The sequence below is a fragment of the Budorcas taxicolor genome, chromosome 14, assembly GCF_023091745.1.
Source record: "Budorcas taxicolor isolate Tak-1 chromosome 14, Takin1.1, whole genome shotgun sequence".
NCBI classification, from domain to species: Eukaryota; Metazoa; Chordata; class Mammalia; order Artiodactyla; family Bovidae; genus Budorcas; species Budorcas taxicolor.
In genome coordinates this window covers 71,043,537-71,062,526 of record NC_068923.1, presented here as the reverse complement: position 1 = coordinate 71,062,526, position 18,990 = coordinate 71,043,537, and the positions used below count along the sequence as shown (strand labels likewise).

At 34.0% G+C, this 18,990-nt stretch overlaps 1 protein-coding gene across 1 annotated transcript in view; it reads left to right on the top strand.

Annotated features, from left to right (window-relative positions):
• Positions 1–18,990, top strand: part of OXR1 (oxidation resistance 1) — a 428,227-nt gene that overhangs the window by 358,013 nt on the left and 51,224 nt on the right. The window contains exons 4-6 of the mRNA XM_052651566.1: positions 2,941–3,048; positions 4,464–4,577; positions 14,436–14,588. Coding sequence (XP_052507526.1) covers positions 2,941–3,048; positions 4,464–4,577; positions 14,436–14,588 — 375 coding nt within the window. The remainder of the gene's footprint in view (positions 1–2,940; positions 3,049–4,463; positions 4,578–14,435; positions 14,589–18,990) is intronic.

Sequence of the window (18,990 nt, the reverse complement as noted above, 5' to 3'; positions counted from 1 at the left end):
CCACTTTCACCGCTACTATTCAGAAAGCAGTTGTTTTAACTATATAGTTTGTCTAATATTTTGTCATATCTGTATTAAGAAAATAGTAGGTTATACATTTGTGTCATCACAAAGCCTTCCAATCTTGGCTTGAGTCTTGATTATTTTTTATAAATTCTAAAAATTGAACAAAGTATCAAAACCTTGAGTTACACTTTGTTTTCATAAACTGTGTAATTGACAGTTGAAACTTTAAGTATTTTTAAAAGGTTTGAAATGACATAATTTGGGGTAGAAATGTATTTACTACTATCAAAAGAATCTTCTCTCAAACATATTATAAACCTGAGTGTGCTTGTACCTTCTCTGCCTAATTGAGAAACTAAGAATATAAATTCATTAAGTAGCGTGATTTGATGTTTCATTAAGGCATAAGACTGTAGGCATGGGGCATTTCATTGTCTAAATATGTAATCACGCGATTGTGAAGAATTATGACATTTTAGTTGGTTTTGAATTCAAGAGCTTACCAATTTTTTTTTTTCGCAATTCAATAAAACTTGTGTTATTGGTTGCAAATTGAAATTCAAAAACCATTATTTTGGGGAAAAGCTTAATTGAAATTTACAGTTACAATTGACCCTTTTTATCCTTGGGTTCTGCATCCACAGATTCAACCAACCATGGATTGAAATATTTTGGGGAATAAAATGCCAGAAAGTTCCAAAAAGCAAAACTTGAATTTCCCTTACTGGCCATTGTATTGGTATTATAAGTAACCTAGAGATGATTTAATGTATATGAAGGACATGTGTAGGTTATATGCAAATACTGTGCCATCTAATATAAGGGATCTGAGCACCTGTGGATTTTTATATCTGTGAGACTGCTGGAACAAATCTCCCAGGATACTGTATTTTACACCTGTTTTGTTGGTTCTGCTCTTGTTGATTCCAAATGTGAGTGGTCCCTTGTATCTTTTCACTTTTGCATTTCCATTCTCTTAATCAGAAATCTAAAGAACTTGACTATCTGAAGTGAGACCCAAACTTTTTTCTGTTTCTACCTTTCTAGATGCTTGCATTTCTTACTACTAACTTCATATTTAACAAACTATAGAAAACCTTACACCAATTATTTCTTCATCCTTGCCCAGTGCCTACTTTTTATTCCATTTACCATCAGTCTGTTGTTCATCCAGGTTGGCATTTTTGGATTTAGCATCAGTTGCTCATTAATGTTCACACCTGTGACATTCTACAACTACTTCTGTATTACCACCTCATTCAATCCATTCCTATATTCTCTTCAGTCTTATTTGAAAATCTTATACCTTAATCTCTCTTACATTTTTATTACTTTAAAGATGATCTACTGCTGTAGTAGTATATTGGTTTTTCTGCATCAGTTCTCTTGTCTCATCAATCTTGGACCTGTTGCCACAAATCTAAGATGCCTCTGAGCCACATAACTTTATTGCTTTATATTGGTGGGTTTTTCTTAATTACTTCATTACCCCGATTAGTAATAACAGTGAAGATAAAATGTGCATTAATTCATATGAAATGAAGTAATTTTTTAAATTTTCAGATGTTACAGCAAAGTAAAATTGGTTTACAGAGAGCTTTTACATACATTATTTCAATAAAGTAAGTGAAATACCATCTCACTGCATAGATGAGAAAGTTTGCACAGAACGGAGCAGAACTAGGTTATTTACTCATGTCTTTGGCATCAATTTGGTTTTATAAACCTTAAAAGGAAAATATATATTTATTGGATATATTTAGCCCCCCCACATTAATGTCTACTTTTCCTGACTTTTCAAAGTCTATTACAGTCTAATTCAAAATACCCCATTAATATCATCCTTTCTTGAGATTTAACTCTAGTTATTTCCCTTCCTAAAAATCATAAATTCATAAGTGTACTCTGGATGGTTTAGGTGGAAGAGACAGTATCTCACAAATGTGTTTTGTAACTTTTCTATCTCTGATATGTCGGTTCTATTCTTTCCACTTTGAATGTTCTTTTCCCTTTTCTCTGCTTCTCAAATTCTTACCCCTTCTTCAAGATTTAGCTTTAAATCTTTTTCATAAAATCTTTCTTGAACATTTAGAAACAACCTTCAAGATTAAGCTTTAAGTCTTTTCCATAAAATCTTTCTTGAACATTTAGGAACAAATATGTTGCTTTATCTCTACTCACCTTTTGTTGTATTTGCTGTTTCATTTAAACTGCTTTTCATCTTTTATATAATCTTTTTTGTCTTTCTTACTTTCCAACTAGATTGTAAATCTTTTGTGCAGTAAAACTATTTAATTGCACTTCATTTTGTTCTGTACAGAGCTCTCGTAATGCTTTATTTATGGAGAATTATAAAGGAATATGTTGACCAATCAAATGACTTTTTTGTTTCAGGATAATTGGCAAATAAATCTCATAATTTTAAGATTTCTATAAGTATGATTCATCAAGATATGCTGATTCACAAACATATTCCTCAGCTTTGGTTTGAATATATTTTCTAATTTATCCATTTAAATGACAGGTTAGGTACATAAAGGTTACTAGAAATAGCATTTTAAGTTTAATACAACATGCTTTGCTAGAGTAAAATTACTGTATAAAAGTTATATATTTTTAGAAACTATAATATATTGCTTTAAAGCTTTTGTAAGATGAAAATCACTTGTGTTTTGTAAATTATGGTTTGTATTTTGAAATTGCTTGAAGTAGAGAACTTCATATAATTGTAATGTATGATGGTAAAGCATATACTCTGATAATAGATTGAGACTAATTGTTAACAAATGCAAAATTTCTCAAGCTATTCTATCTCTAAAAATGGAAATACACCACTTACTAATCAAATTGTTCCATAGACATATTAATGATCATTAAACCTTATGGTTTAGATTTTTCTCTTTTAACACATTAATTTCTTTTTCTTTTAAACAGGTTGAATCAAGGGATTCTTTGAATAGTATAGCCCTGAAATTTGATACAACGCCCAACGAACTTGTTCAATTAAATAAATTATTCTCCCGAGCAGTTGTTACTGGACAGGTATCATTTTCTATATGCATTGATGGTTAGAAACATTTGGTTATTAAGACAGAGTGTCCATTACAATGTAGTTAATTTAAGAAGAATAATTTTGTGCGTACTTTGAACAAATCATATTGGTTCTAGAAGAGATGATTAAATGTCACATATCCATGTGAATTTTTAATATTATTGAAAATAACTAAATTGGCTTTTCAAATATAGTTTTAAAGAGCTTTCAGAAATATTCAAAGCAGTACATGTATATGATAAAATTCAAACTTCTTTAAGGGTAATTTATCTCAGAGTTAAAGTTTTCCTTTTCCAGAAGCAACCGCAGTTACCAGTTTGTATACCCTTCCAAAAATACTCGAGCCCTTCTTTCTTCTTTTTTTAAAAAAGAAGATTTTGATCGGGAAAATGTTCTATTTATGCATCACTCAGTCTCAGACTTTCTCATGTATCTAGAATGTTACACTGTAGCGGTATATAAGTATGCGTTGGAAATATTGTGGATTTGGTTCCAAACCACTGCAGTAAAGCAAATATCGCAGTAAAGCAGGTCATAGAATGATTTGGTTTCCTAGTGTGTATAAAAGTTATATCTACACTGGACTGTAGTTTGTTAAGTGTGTAATAGCATTATGTATAAAAAAGTATATACCTTGATTTAAACCATAATTTGAGAGAACTTTATTACTGAAAAATGCTAACCATCATCTGAACCTTCAGAGAGTCATAGTTTTTTTGCAGTAGTCACTGATCTCATATCAACATAACAAACAGTAGTAAAATGTTTGAAATATTTCAAGGATGACCTGACTGTAACACACAGACAGAAAATGACCAAATGCTGTTGGAAAATGGCACTAATAGACTTGCTTGAGTCAGGATTGCCCCAGACTTTCAATTTGTAAAAATGTAGTATGTGTGGAGCACAGTAAGGTGATGCCAGTAAAACAAGGTGTGCTTATATTATGATTTAATAAGCATAGTGAACTGTGGATTTTCTGCTTTTTTTGCTATTGTAAACATTGCTGTAAGGAACACTCTTGTTTCTGTCTTTTTCTTTGTATTCAGGTGTATCGATAAAGTGAAGTCCTAGACATAAAATGGCTCAGTTAAAGAATGTGTGCATTTTAAACTTTGCTGACTGTCCCAGATTGTCCTTTAAGAGGAACACCCATAATTTATAAGGATTGTTGTTTCCCTTCACTGTCGCCCACAGTCTGTGTTATCAAACCTATCGAAATTAAATTTGAATCTTTTTAAACTTTGTTAAAGATTATTTCAGTAATAAGATACTTTTAATCTGAAGGTTTTAATTTTTAAAATTTATTCCTGAAGGATATTGTTAATAGTGTTTTCTTAGAGAACACCATCTGACTATTAATATTTTAGTTTGACTGAATCTTTATGTGAATGTTTTCTTTCAGGTTTTATATGTTCCTGATCCTGACTATGTCTCCAGTGTTGAGAGCTCTCCATCTCTCAGCCCCATAAGTCCTCTGTCACCAACATCATCCGAGGCAGAATTTGAGAAGACCACTGTAAGCTTCCCTTCTTTACAAAGCTATCAAGAAATGGCACTGTATATATATCATTGTTATTTAATCTTAGTTTAACTATGGCTAGAATAAAATTTTACCTCATTTTGTTAATTAAATTTGTAAGTCCTAATTTTTAAAGTGAAACATTCTTATTAAATCAGATTGCTTAAATTAACTTACTGTTAGTGGTGGTAGTAATCCAAAGATACTCATCAGCCCTCTTTAAATATCATGTCATAATTTATAAATATCATAATAATTTAAATGATAATTTATATATTTAATAAGTTAATCATGTAATATCATGTTGGCTATCTTATAAAAATGACAACACTGTACCTTTGTGACCCCATGGACTATAGCCCACCAGGCTGCTCTGTCCATGGAATTCTCCAGGTAAGAATACTGGAGTGGGTAGCCATTCCCTTCTTTAGGGCATCTTCCTGACCCAGGGATCAAACCTAGGTCTCGTGCATTGCAGGCAGATTCTTTACTGTGTGAGCCACCAGAGAAGCGCATGAAAGGAATATATTACATTTATTCTCATCATCGATGAAAATGGGAGTGAGGTTCTAATGATAGGTATTACTGGACCAAATGATGCAGGAATACCTTTTTGAACTTGGCCATACCATTTTCTCATGGGCCTTAACAAAGAGATGCATTCATAAGGGGCAATGACAAAGGAGAGTAGTGTAACCTTAGGTTAGGTTAATTTAGCTGTGTTCCATTCTCTAAAGCAAAATTGTGAAAAGCTTGACTATAGCATTTTACCTGACTAGAAACCTGTGGGGTCCTTTTCTTGTCCTTTGCTTTAACCCAAATCTGCCTATTAAGTGGCTTTATTAGGCATAAGATGAAAGAGAAGAGAGTGCTGAAGCTCAAGAGAGCAATAAAACCTGCATGAAAATGCTGTCTTCTTCACTTTGCCATGTTGGTAAAAGAGAGGGAAAGAACAATAAAACCATGAAACATTTTTAACCTTTAGTGCCTCAGCTTCTGTCAAAGGTGGCCCCAAAGTGTCCTCTAATATGACTAGTCATATGAATAAATTCTTTCTCTCTGAGATGAATCCAGGAAAACAGTAAGAAACATGAGTTCTTGAAGTTCCCTTTACCCAAGTGATCGTCATCACCTACTGTCTGATTGTGGTCAGTCATCAGAAATAATTCTTTTGAACAGTAATTTTATAGACTTTAGTTATATCTTTTTAAAGCTAGAAATATATTCATTACTAGCCTCTAAGATAATATTCCCATGTGACTTTTTATATACAGTATCTCGAGTGCTTCTGTCTCTATAATTATTGAATGTATATTTCCCACATTCTGTGTGTAAGTTCCTTAGAAGCAAGGATTTTATGATCTTATGTTTTATTTGATATAATTCATCTGTATTATATTAATTCAAATATTATTTGTTAGTTTTTTAATATGTTTCCCATAAATTGTCAAAAGTTTATATTTCTAATATTCACTGATTGGTTTCCTGAATGTTCAGCTTTTTAATGGCTTATTTATAAGGCTAAAATGTTATTACCATAAAGGATCTCAGTGGGATTTTTTAATATTTTATTTTTATATAAAATATAATCTTTGGGAATTATCGAACAGTCTCCCCTCATGTTTTCATATATTGATGAAGAATGTGGAAGAAGATAGAATGAAAGTGAGAGTAAGTATATGCTAAAGAGCTAAAATTTACTATGTGTCATGTAAAATTCTAAGCAATTTAAAAGAATCACCGTCTAAGCCTAACCTCAAACTTAAGAGATAAGCTCCTGGCCTGGCTGTCTTTGTTTTTCCCTCTAGACCTATTCTACATCCTTCTTCATCCTTTTAGGTGGTAGCCTGCATCATGGATGGGCCACCTTGACCTTTCATTTCTTTTGGTTTTGGTCTTCTGAGAACATTAACAAGATAAGAGGAACAGAGGAGGAACATATTTATTCAGCTGTCTTCCTACAGGGTCACTTCAGAGTGGCTGCATTCTTCAGCAGCTAATTTCTTATCATATGACCGTTTCCACAGAGCCCTCCCTGTCGGCTCTCTCCCTTAATTCTTTGGGCCTATGGGTGATAATGAAGCCTCTGTTGTTTGCCCTAAATTTTCATATATACTGCATACCTTTGTAAATAGTTCCATTATTATTCTCTCCTAAAATCATTCAAATTGGTGTGCCATCTGTTTCTTCCAGTACATTAACAGTTACAGTGCTTGTTTTACAGATGAGGAAACTGAGGGAGAAAGGTTAAGTACTCTTGTGTTTATTACTCAGTTTGCTAGTATCTGAATCAGGATTTCAAGGCAGAGTCCATGCTTTTTGAATTTCCACTTTATAGCTGGAAATTGGTAACTCGGAAACTACTGTTGCTCAGTAAATATTTGGACCCAGCTCCTAAAGATAGGTATTATTTAATCATTGTGAATGTAGTGGGACCTATCATTTTTGTACTGTGAACATTTCTTTAAAAAATTTTTTTAATCTGTCATTCTTTTATAAATATAGAAACCTTCGTTTACTTCCTTTGTTTCTGTGCATCTTAAAATTTATTTATATGCTAATGTCATTTTAGGTTAGAGCTACTAATGCGATATACTCATAGAATTCAGAGGAAAAATGTTTAACATAAGTAATATGGAAAAGTGACATGATTTTAAATAGCTTTTAATTTCTGCTTTATGTTAATATATTCCACTGAAGAATGGAACAGTAGATAGCTGTATTCTCCTCAATATAAAACATTCCTTAATGTACTCTAAGTGAAAAATAAGAAAAGACGAGTACTTCTAATATGTTAAGGAAATATAATTTTCAAATTATATTTCATGGTAGTAAGAAAATACAATTTTGAAAAACTTCTGAGAGATTCTATGGGAGGCCTAGAAGGTCTTACAGGAGAAAATATATAAAGTATTAATAGAATTTAGACACACTAAAAGCTTCTTTTCAAGCATAAACAGTTATATTGCTGCAGTTACTGTTAATATTTTAAAAGTACTTACTATGCATTTATTATTGAGGAAGCTATGGCATAGAAAGAATGAGTAATTTATATACATCACATATTTAATGAGTGGTAAAGCTGAGATTTAAACCCTGACAGTCTGAATTCAGATTTTGTGGTATATTCTTAATCACTTTTTGAACTAATTGATTAAAGCTTAAAGATTAGCAGTATGCATTCTCTGAGATTGAAACATACAGTCTTAAAATATTTGTGTTACAAGTTGTAGAAACTAGAAAGTTTGTAGTAAAGAGCTGTGTGGAAGTAATATAGCAAATTATTGCTTAACAAAGCAAAAATAAAAATAAACCAGATGATTCAGAAGTATTGCTTAGAATGATTAAAAGGTGAACAAAAATATTGCTTTGTTACTTCTTTACTCCCAATATAAGATTCTCTGGACTCTTTAATATGTTGTTGTTCTGTTTGCCTGTATTCGTTTTCTAGAATTGCTGTAACAAAGGATCACAAAATGGGTGGTTTAAATCAGAAATTTACCTCACAGTTCTAGAGACTCGACATCTGGAATCAAGACATTGGCAGGGCTATGGCGTCTCCTTACAAGGGAGGGTCCTCCCTCTCCTCCTCTGGCATCTGGTGCTCACCCACAGTCCTGGTCCTTCTTGCTCTTGGTAGATCACTCCAGTTTCTGCCTTTGTAGGCACAGGACTAGCTTCTCCCTGTGTGTCTGTGCCTTAACAGTGGTCTCCTCTTCAGGTAAAACCAGCTAAGTTGGATTAAGGGTCCACTCTACTCCTGTATGACTGCAGCTTCACTTCATCTGTGAAAACCTGATTTCAAAATAGGTCACATTCAGAGGAAGAGGGTGAGGACTTCAGCATGTCTTCTTGGGTGATACAGTGAACCCATAACTTTGCCTTTTATAAAATTTAAAGAGAATCACGTCGTTTAGTCAGGAAGCTATAGAAGATTTTCTAACTCTGGTCAAATAACATTTTTTTAAAAGATATTCAGTGACTTTTCTTCATGTATAGATGAGAAGATATATAAAAGAGTGATGTTAATTTCTTACAGTTTTAGGGATCTTGATAATATATGTGATATCTAATAAAATAAACCTCCCTCTATTTTAATCATACAAAGCACATAATTCATTGACATATTGAACTTTATATACCTGAAAACAGATGTTAAAGTCATAGTACACATGCACGAAGTTAAAAAAGTTTTAGTTAGGAATATCAGTGTGAGTTGAAGAGATTAAATACAGCATATGCTTCAAAAATTGTTCTCATATATGCCATCCTTAAACTAGTTACAAACATTCCTCTCCCTCTGTTTCCCTTCTTCTTTACTCCCTGCTTCATCTCTCTGTTTTTGTTTATACTACTATATATTTAAACCAAGAATAAATATAAAATCCCTAAAATATATATATGTAAAGCATATTTTACCTATTATATATATATTATATATATAAATTATTATTTTAACTTGCATGCTTTTAAATCTAAATTTTCATATGTAAATATGCAACATATACTTTGTTATATAATAAACATAAGCTTATGTTACATATTAAAGTTCCGTTCAGTTGCTCAGTCATGTCCGACTCTTTGCGACCCCATGAATTGCAGCACTCTGGGCCTCCCTGTCCATCGCCAACTCCCGGAGTTCACCCAAACTCTTGTCCATCGAGTCAGAGATGCCATCCAGCCATCTCATCCTCTGTCGTCCCCTTCTCCTCCTGTGCCCAATCTCTCCCAGCATTAGAGTCTTTTCCAATGAGTCAACTCTTCACATGAGATGGCCAAAGTATTGGAGTTTCAGCTTTAGCACTGGTCCTTTCCTCACAGTCCAACTTTCACATCCATACATGACCACTGGAAAAACCATAGCCTTGACTAGATGGACCTTTGTCGGCAAAGTAATATCTCTGCTTTTGAATATGCTATCTAGGTTGGTCATAACTTTCCTTCCAAGGAGTAAGCGTCTTTTCATTTCATAGCTGCAGTCACTATCTGCAGTGATTTTGGAGCCCCCAAAAATAAAGTCTGACACTGTTTCCACTGTTCCCCCATCTGTTTCCCATGAAGTGATGGGACCGGATGCCATGATCTTCGTTTTCTGAATGTGGAACTTCAAGCCAACTTTTTCACTCTCCTCTTTCACTTTCATCAAGAGGCTTTTTAGTTCCTCTTCACTTTCTGCCATAAGGGTGGTGTCATCTGCATATCTGAGGTTATTGATATTTCTCCCGGCAATCTTGATTCCAGCTTGTGTTTCTTCCAGCCCAGAGTTTCTCATGATGTACTCTGCACAGAAGTTAAATAAGCAGAGTGACAATGTACAGGCTTGACATACTCCTTTTCCTATTTGGAACCAGTCTGTTGTTCCATGTCCAGTTCTAACTGTTGCTTCTGACCTGTATACAGGTTTCTCACGAGGCAGGTCAGGTGGTCTGGTATTCCCATCTCTTTCAGAATTCTCCAGTTTATTGTGATCCACACAGTCAAAGGCTTTGGCATAGTCAATAAAGCAGAAATAGATGTTTTTCTGGAACTCTCTTGCTTTTTCGATGATCCAGTAGATGTTGGCAATTTGATCTCTGGTTCCTCTGCCTTTTCTAAAACCAGCTTGAACATCAGGGAGTTCATGGTTCACGTATTGCTGAAGCCTGGCTTGGAGAATTTTGAGCATTACTTGACTAGCGTGTGAGAGGAGTACAATTGTATGGTAGTTTGAGCATTCTTTGGCATTGCCTTTCTTTGGGATTGGAATGAAAACTCACCCTTTCCAGTCCTGTGGCCACTGCTGAGTTTACCAAATTTGCTGGCATATTCAGTGCAGCACTTTCACAGCATCATCTTTCAGGATTTGAAATAGCTCAGCTGGATTTCCATCACCTCCACTAGCTTTGTTCGTAGTGATGCTTTCTAAAGCCGACTTGACTTCACATTCCAAGATGTCTGGCTCTAGGTGAGTGATCACACCATCGTGATTATCTTGGTCATGAAGCTCTTTTTTGTACAGTTCTTCTGTGTATTCTTGCCACCTCTTCTTAATATCTTCTGCTTCTGTTAGGGTCATACCATTTCTGTCCTTTATTGAGCCCATCTTTATATGAAATTAAATACTATAAATGCCAAATGTATGAATGACACATGAATTGTCTTATGTACATATTGTATAATATAATTTAGCTTTGGTGCTTTTAAACTTAATTTAAAAACCAGGGGTTTATTAAGGAGTTGCAATTTTTAGTATGTGCTTTTTAAATGATGGTGCTCTAATTATAACTTAGTCTTATATTCTTAGAACAAAATTTTATATTTGGAATATGTGAAAACATAGAACTTCATAGTAGGACTTAGATTTATGCAGATTTTAGGAAAGCAGTTCTTTATATAGAAGAAATCTCTATTTGTAACATCACAAATTACTGAGTAAGAGTTTTCTTTAGATTCTGAATGGGAGCATTGTTTTCATAATTAGAATTTAAAAACTGATTCTTCTTTGCTTTTTAACCTGGTTGCTAAAAAGTTCAAGTGTGAGTGAGTGAAGTCAGTAAAGTCGCTCAGTTGTGTCTGACTCTTTGGGACCCCATGGACTGTAGCCTACCAGGCTCATCCATCCATGGGATTCTCCAGGCAAGAATACGGGAGTGGGTTGCCATTTCCTTCTCCAGGAGATCCTCCCAACCCAGGGATCAAACCTGGTCTCCCGCATTGCAGGCAGATGCTTCAGTGTCTGAGCCACCAGGGAAGTCAAAAAGTTCAAAGCCGGAACCAAAACTCCAAGTACAACACATAAAATTGCATTTAAGTTTTTCTTCACTCTAATATTTTTATTTTTTATTTGTATTCTATTGTATTCTGCATGTTGGTTTTAAAAGCCTCAAATTCTTAAGAAGTGGAGGTTAAATAAATTTTGAGAGTGATAGTTAAACATAATAATTTACACAAAATAAATGGTACCCTTCAATATTTACTGGTTGAGAAATGTACATTGCTTTAAAAATAATATTTTCTTTTAGATTATATTATTTATGTTGTATGAAATAAAATGTTGGTATTTCTATGCCTTGTATGGCTTTTCTTCCTCAAATTTTATATACCTTAACCTATGTGTTACCAGAGAACATTTCTACATATTTTCAGTCACTAAAGAGCAAAACCTCAATAAAGCCAAGGCAGCATGGGAAAAGGAGAGTTTGTAGTTGCTAATTAGCTTATGATAATGATTTATAATAATAGTCTACAAATTATATAATACTCAATCGTACTGTACAGAAAAAAAGATGGCCTTTTTGGATCACTGGTCATAAAATTGCTTTACTTTTGCACTTTTGAACAATTGAAGTGATTATTAAGGCTTGATAATTTTTAATTCTGTATTTTTAAGAACCTTTCCATCCCTAGTGGCTAAAGCAAAATTGCACAAAGAAGCTTCAGAAAGCACTCAAATAAGCCTCAAAATCATCTTAATAAGAAACAGAATTTGTAAATTCACAGAAATACAGAGATGCTGATGCTTTGCCATCAATATGTATGTAAGTTAAAATGAAGTCTGATTATGATTCCTCCAAACAATTTTGATTTCTTTTAAAGAAATACTCTTTTGTGCTATAATTGAAGCATTTGTTAAACTAATCTGTGTTATTTTTAATAGGATTACATTGACAAATTGGAATTGCTAATGATACTGAGTTGTATAATAGAATTTGAGACTGTGATATAACAACAGCAAACTGTTCTATGAGGTCTTTTTTTAAGGGAAATATTTGACAGTATAACAAGGTACATACAGTTTTTGTGAATACTACGGTTGTATAGTAAATGATGTTGTCACCTGATTTGAGAGTAAGTGAACAACATCACAAACTTTATTTGTAGTTTTGTGCCAACTTGCAGGGGACTTTCCAATGTCTTTGTATTAACTTTTTCCCCCTGTGCACACAGTCATTTAGAGGAATATTTGAAATGGAAAGTACATAGTATTCTAGTTAAGCTCACTAGTTGATTTTTTGGCACCGTGGGTTTTCATCTCAGCTTCATCTTACTCATTGGGCAATTTACTGAATTTAGCCAAGTATAAGTTTGCTCAAAAATTAAGGTAATGGAAAAAAAATAAATAAAAGTAAATAAAGGCAAGAGTATATGTCTTATGGTTTTTATAATACTTAAATATAAAGGCTCCAATTAAGATTATTATTAATGTCCCTTATTTAATTATTATCTGTGGTAAATGAATTTATATATGATACAAAACTCTTAGATACAGTACTGCCAGACACAACAGGATGAATATGAAGTTAATAATTTGTATCATAAAATGAAAAGATTGATAATGATTTACAGTGTCATGCAGCATTAAAATACAATTTCATTTTAGATTTTTTTAAAATATAGCTATAGTATATTAAGTGTAGTTGTTTTATAGTGTTCTTAACTGGTCTGTTTTCAAAAATATCTGTTGAATATCTGCTCAAGTGCTTGGGATTCAACCCTCCATTTTAGGAAGGGCATATGAAATTTAGAAAGGAAGTCTAAAAATTCTTTCCTCATATAGGCTTAAGAAATTAGATCTACTTACTAGAGTAGGAAAAATTATGTTAAAATTTGGTAGTTCTTTTCAAGTATATAAGAGTCTGTGAGATCGACGAAGAAGCAGTCTTCTTTATTATTTCAAAAGGATAAGTCATAATTATTAGGTATTAATTACAGTGTGGCAGGTTTTACTTCAAAACTCTGAAGAACCTTGCTATTGTATGAAAACATTTTATGTTATTGTGAATTTACTCATAAAACATGAAATGCTTTCATTAGAGGTATTTAAAACAGAGATTAAATGGCACCTGTCTAATTGTCTTACTTTTGTATATAATACTGATCTTTGGGAGAACTATGAGTTCTGTGAACTTGGATGTAAAAAGTTTTAAGTGAAATCTAACATATTTAAGGATTAAGACTATAAACAGTAAACAGAAAAGAACCAGACATACCTGTGACTTTGTCCCCAGCAGAACTCACATATTTTCAAATCAATTTAGTATTGTTGTAGATATCACAGAATGTTGTCTATGGCCATGTACTTCAAAATTATCATTAAAGAGTCATCTCTAGATCTTGTTATTTAATATATTAATAAAGAATCATATGTACCTGTATATCCAATTAAAAAGTGTTTTGATAATTGTGTTTCAATATAATTGTTTTTCTTTGTAATCCTCTATTTTAAGTATTCAAAAAAAATTCCATTCTGTATAGGAAGTCTATAGGCTTCACTGTGGAAATGCTCCATGACATCAAAAAAGTTAAGAACCTATGACCTAACTAATTAATACCTTATAAAATGTTACTGATAAACTCATTATAGCTTGAAATTTTAAAAAGTTCTTCAGTGAATGGATTCTGCTGAATTCCTAGGTTTCACGGACAAGCCCTCACATTTTCTCTGTCCCAACACCTGAGGGATTTATTAAATGATCAGGACCAGTCATTCAATTCAGGAGCAACTGAATGTGTGTGTGTGTATTGTGTGTATCTCTAGGATGGCCATAGAGATGGTTTTCAACATTCTCATGATGATTTATATATGTATGTGTGTGTGTGTATATATATATATATATATATAAAATATCATTATATAAATATATTCTCATCAAAGAAATAATTGAAAATATAAGTTTTAGCTGTGCTGGAGATCTTTTCCAAATGTAAAAAAAGTGACTTTTTTCCCATTTTTAAATAATAAAAACATTTTGAGCTGATCTCCAGAATATGATGAGAAGAAAAGTACTTCTTGGTGAAAGCTATTCATTTGGCTTTAATAATGTGCTTAGTTTTATTTAGTTCACTGAAATGCCTTTATCTTATTCTCTTTTAAAGACTCCTGATGTAGTCCACCCAAAAGAAGCAACTCCCTCATCTGCTTTTACTGCTGTTCGACCTGCACGAGTTGTATCTTCAACTTCTGAGGAGGAAGAAGCATTTACTGAGAAATTTCTTAAAATTAATTGCAGATATATTACCAGTGGCAAGGTAAGAAATAGCACTTTAGAAAAACTTTTAATCATTTTTTATTAGTAAAATATGACAGTTTGCATTTATATTTTTAGTCATCAGCATCAGCACATGGTGATCATTTTAAGATAATCTTGTGAAATAGGCAGTTCTTTTACTTCACCATTGGAGAAGGAAATGACAACCCACTCCAGTATTCTTGCCTGGGAAACCCATAGACAAAGAAGCCTGGTGGGCTAGAGTCCATGGGGTTGCAAAAGAGTCGGACATGACTTAGTGACTAAATATTCCTTCACCACAGGGGAAAAAAGAAACTTTTTAAGAAAAGGTTAGCAAGTGCAGGGTTTCTCTATCCTGGCCAGAATTCAATGCAGTTTGAATCTGTGTTTTATCTATCACAATTGTTGATTTTCTAAGGCAGAGAACTTGTGGTATTTAAAGGAAATTAGAGTAAAAGTACCACAGTATTCAGAAGAAATCCACATATGTCTTAGAAAGTAAGTATAATATGACACTGACTACTGATTTGATGACACTGACTACTGACTTGAGAAGTCACACATGAAAACCATTTCTTTATAGTTGTAATTCATAAATTATGAGCATTTGAGATAGATGTTTAGTGCTATAAATTTCCCCTGTGTACTGTTTTTACTTCATCCACAGTTCTGATATGTTGTATTTTTATCATTACTTTCTCTTTATTTCTTCTTTGGCCCATGGAATATGCAGAAGTGTCTTAGTTTAGTTTCTTTGTTAGTTGGAGTTTTTTGAGATATCTTTCTGTTACTGATTTTTAATGTTTTTCCATGTGGTTAGAGAACATATTTGAAAACTTAATGTTTTATGGTCCACAATGTGGTAAATTTTGATACATGTTACATGTGTACTTGAAAAGAATATGTATTCAACTGTTATTGGGAGAAGTAGTCTATAAATATCACTTATGTCAAGTTGAGTGTTATTTCCTGTATCCCTACTGATTTTGTTCTATTAATTATTGACAGAAGGATGTTGAAATCTATAATTGTGGATTTGTCTGTTTTCCCCTCTATCAGTTTTTGTTATTTTGAAACTCTGTGCTTACGTACAAAAAATGTTTGGGATTCTTAAATTGTCTAGATGAGTTGATTTGTTTAATTATGAAAAACTTTATTCTTGGTAATATTCTTTGCTGTGAAATCTGCTTTAATGGTTATGGATGTAGTCACTTCAGCTTCCTTTTGGTTAGTGTTAACTTGGTTTCTCTCTTCTTGTCTTATTCTTAAAGTGGGATTACATAATTTACATCAGGATTCACTCTTTGTGTCCTACATTCTGTGGGTTTTGAGAAATGTATAATGACATGTATCCAGCATTGCCGTATTACACAAGGTAGTTTCATTGCCCCCTAAATCCTCTGTGCTCTGTTCATCCATCCTTTTCTTTGAACCCCTGGAAACTACTTATCTTTTTATTATCTCCATAGTTTTTCAATTTGTCAGTGTCATACAGTTATTATAGAATCCTGAAATTTGCTTCTTTCAGACTTGCTTCTTTCAACATGCATTTGAGAGTCTTCCATATCTTTCATGGGCTTCCCTGCTGCCTCAGCACTAAAGAATCCGCTTGCCAATTCAGAAGACACGAATTCAGTCCCTGGGTCGGGAAGATCCCCTGGAGAAAGAAACGGCAACCCACTCCAGTATTCTTGCCTGGAAAATCTCATGGACAGAGGAACCTGGCAGGCTACAGTCCATGGGGTCACAAAAAGTAGGACATGACCTAGTGACCGAACAACAACATGCCTTTCATGGCTTGATGACTTGTTCTTGTTGCTGTGACTGTACAACAGTTTATCCATTCACCTACTGAAGGACATCTTGGTTGCTTTCAAGTTTAGACACTTAAGGAATATAGAATATGCAGGTTTTGTCTATACATATATTTTTACTTCCTTTGATTGAATACTAAGGAGTGTGATTGGTAGATCATGTGGTAAGACTGGGTTTAGCTCTATAAGAAACTACCAAACTGCCTTTCAAAGTGGCTGCATTATTTTGTTTTACTGCCAGCAGTCACTGAGAGTTGCTGTTGCTCCATATGCTCACCAGAACTCCCTGTTGTCGGTGTTTTATATTTGAGTTATGCTTGTTGGTCTTTAATGGTAATGCAATTTATACCTCCCTAATGATTTGTGATATTGAGCATCTTTTCATTTGCTTATTCTCTGTGCTATACAGTTGGGCTTTAGCTATCTTAATTTTTTTAAGTTTTAATTTTTAATCTAATACTTGCATATAAAGGACTTTAAAAGATCAACTAGTGCAAAAGGGCATATAATGAAAAGCAGTAGATCCATGCTCACCCTTCTCAACTTTTGCTTTCCCAACCCAGAGGCAGAATCTTTTATATATGTCTGTTTAGAGGTTAACTCCATTTTTCTTAATAATAGGCTTTTCTTAATGTTCCTTAACTTGATGACATGAGGCATTTTCTACTGATTTTCTGCTGTCTCCTTGGTTTTTCTAACCCCCCTCTCACATATGGTTGTGTCAACTATTTTTAACTCTTCTGTTTGTTACCTTATTCACTTTAAAAATATAACCACTTTATATTCACTAAATATTTAATATTCACTTTAATAATATAACTTTAAATTTGTCTTACTCTTTCAACTAGAGACAGTTTCTGAACTTCCTTGTTCAGGAGAATAACACCACTATTCCGTTTCCTCCCCTCTACCTACCAACTTGTTGCCTGTACTTGTCAAAGTTGGTTAATATTCCCTTTCTGTTCTGTGACCATAATTAAGTCTTCCCTGCTTTGCCTAGAGATTTACTCTAAAAATGAAAAGCCGTAACTAATATTTCCATTGTGATGATTATCTAAACACTGTTCACTGAATAGCAAAGTTGAACACTATGATTGGATTTTCTGTGATTGCAGAGTCTTGATCCACGTGTGCCAGTATTCAGATTCTCTTTCTCACTCTCCAGGCAGTGGTTGAAAAACAGTCACATCTGATGTTGCTTCATATTTGAAGCATGCTCTCCTTGTACCATTTGAAATGTTTGTTTTTCCCTGTAGGTTCTGTTTGCCCTTGCTTTTTCTTTTGGGATGAGGAAATCTGTGCTTTCCAGATAATGTGATTAGCTTCTAACTTTATCCATCTATTGACTAGAATTGACTCTTTTCAGTTGGAAGTCTGTTCACTTCTTTTTTCTAATTTGGAAGATTTGCTTCCTATTTGGACCATTTTTGTACATTTTATCTTCACTGAAGTCGTTAGTAACTTTTCCTTTTTTCCCCATAGGATGTCCTGTGGAGAGGATGGTCAGTGTCACTTTCCTATGTTTGTGCTATCTTTTGTTTTATGCATGCAAGAGCTTTGCAGCTATTTCTGGGGATTTTCAAGTTTTTAAATTCTATTCCTTGAATTAGCTGTTTCCTTGAGATTCAACTTCTCATTATATCTTAGACTTTTTGGTTATATTGCAAGCTTTCCACAAATAATGATTTCTAGTCACCAATTTACATGAAAATATGGGTCATTGGCAGGACAGGCCAGCAAGTGTGTGTGCCTGTGGTGATCTGGCCACTTTGCTCTAGAGGAGGTGAGCTGGGGGTGGAGGTCAACCATCCTGCTGCCTCCCCCAACCTCAGTGCCACAAAGTTAGTTGCTCTAAATATGTAGATGCAGGCAGATGTTGAGAATCACTGAACCCATGACTTAGAAGTAGGGGAAGTTAATACATAGCCCCCAGGCCAGGTCGAAGAAGGTTATCAGTGTGCAAGTGAGTCCCTTGCCAACAGGAAGGTACCTAGCCATGGGTCGAGGCCAGGCATGACAGCTGCACCATAGCCCATAGACAGGGCTGCCATAGCCATTGGTCTGGTGTAGCCACCCATTCAGTGCCCAGAGCCCACCGCTTCCTGCTGGCTCTGTGGCCAAATGGACACACATGGTGGGAATTGGTGGGGGAGGTGGATTGTGTGGCCACAGATATGAGTTGCTCTGCAAGGCAAATACCCTCCTCGTCTAGCTGCCCTTGGGCCACTGTGGTCCAGTTATCTATTTTAAATATAGTAGTGTGCACAGGTCAGTTCCAAACTCCCAATCTCTCTCTCCACCTAGCCTTACTCAACCCTGAGTTTGTTCTCTCAATCTGAATCTGTTACTGTTTTGTAAATAAATTCATTTGTGTAAATTTTTTTAGATTACACATGTAAACGATACTACATATTTGCCTTACTCTCTGATTTACATGACTTCGTATGATAAGTCTCCGGGTCCAAGCATGTTGTGTATTTGGCATTATTTCACTGTTTTTAATGACAGAGTAATATTCTATTGTATTTATATGTCACATTCTCTTTATCCATTCCTCTGTTGGGGGACATTTAGCATGCTTCCATGTCTTGGCTGTTGTAAACAATA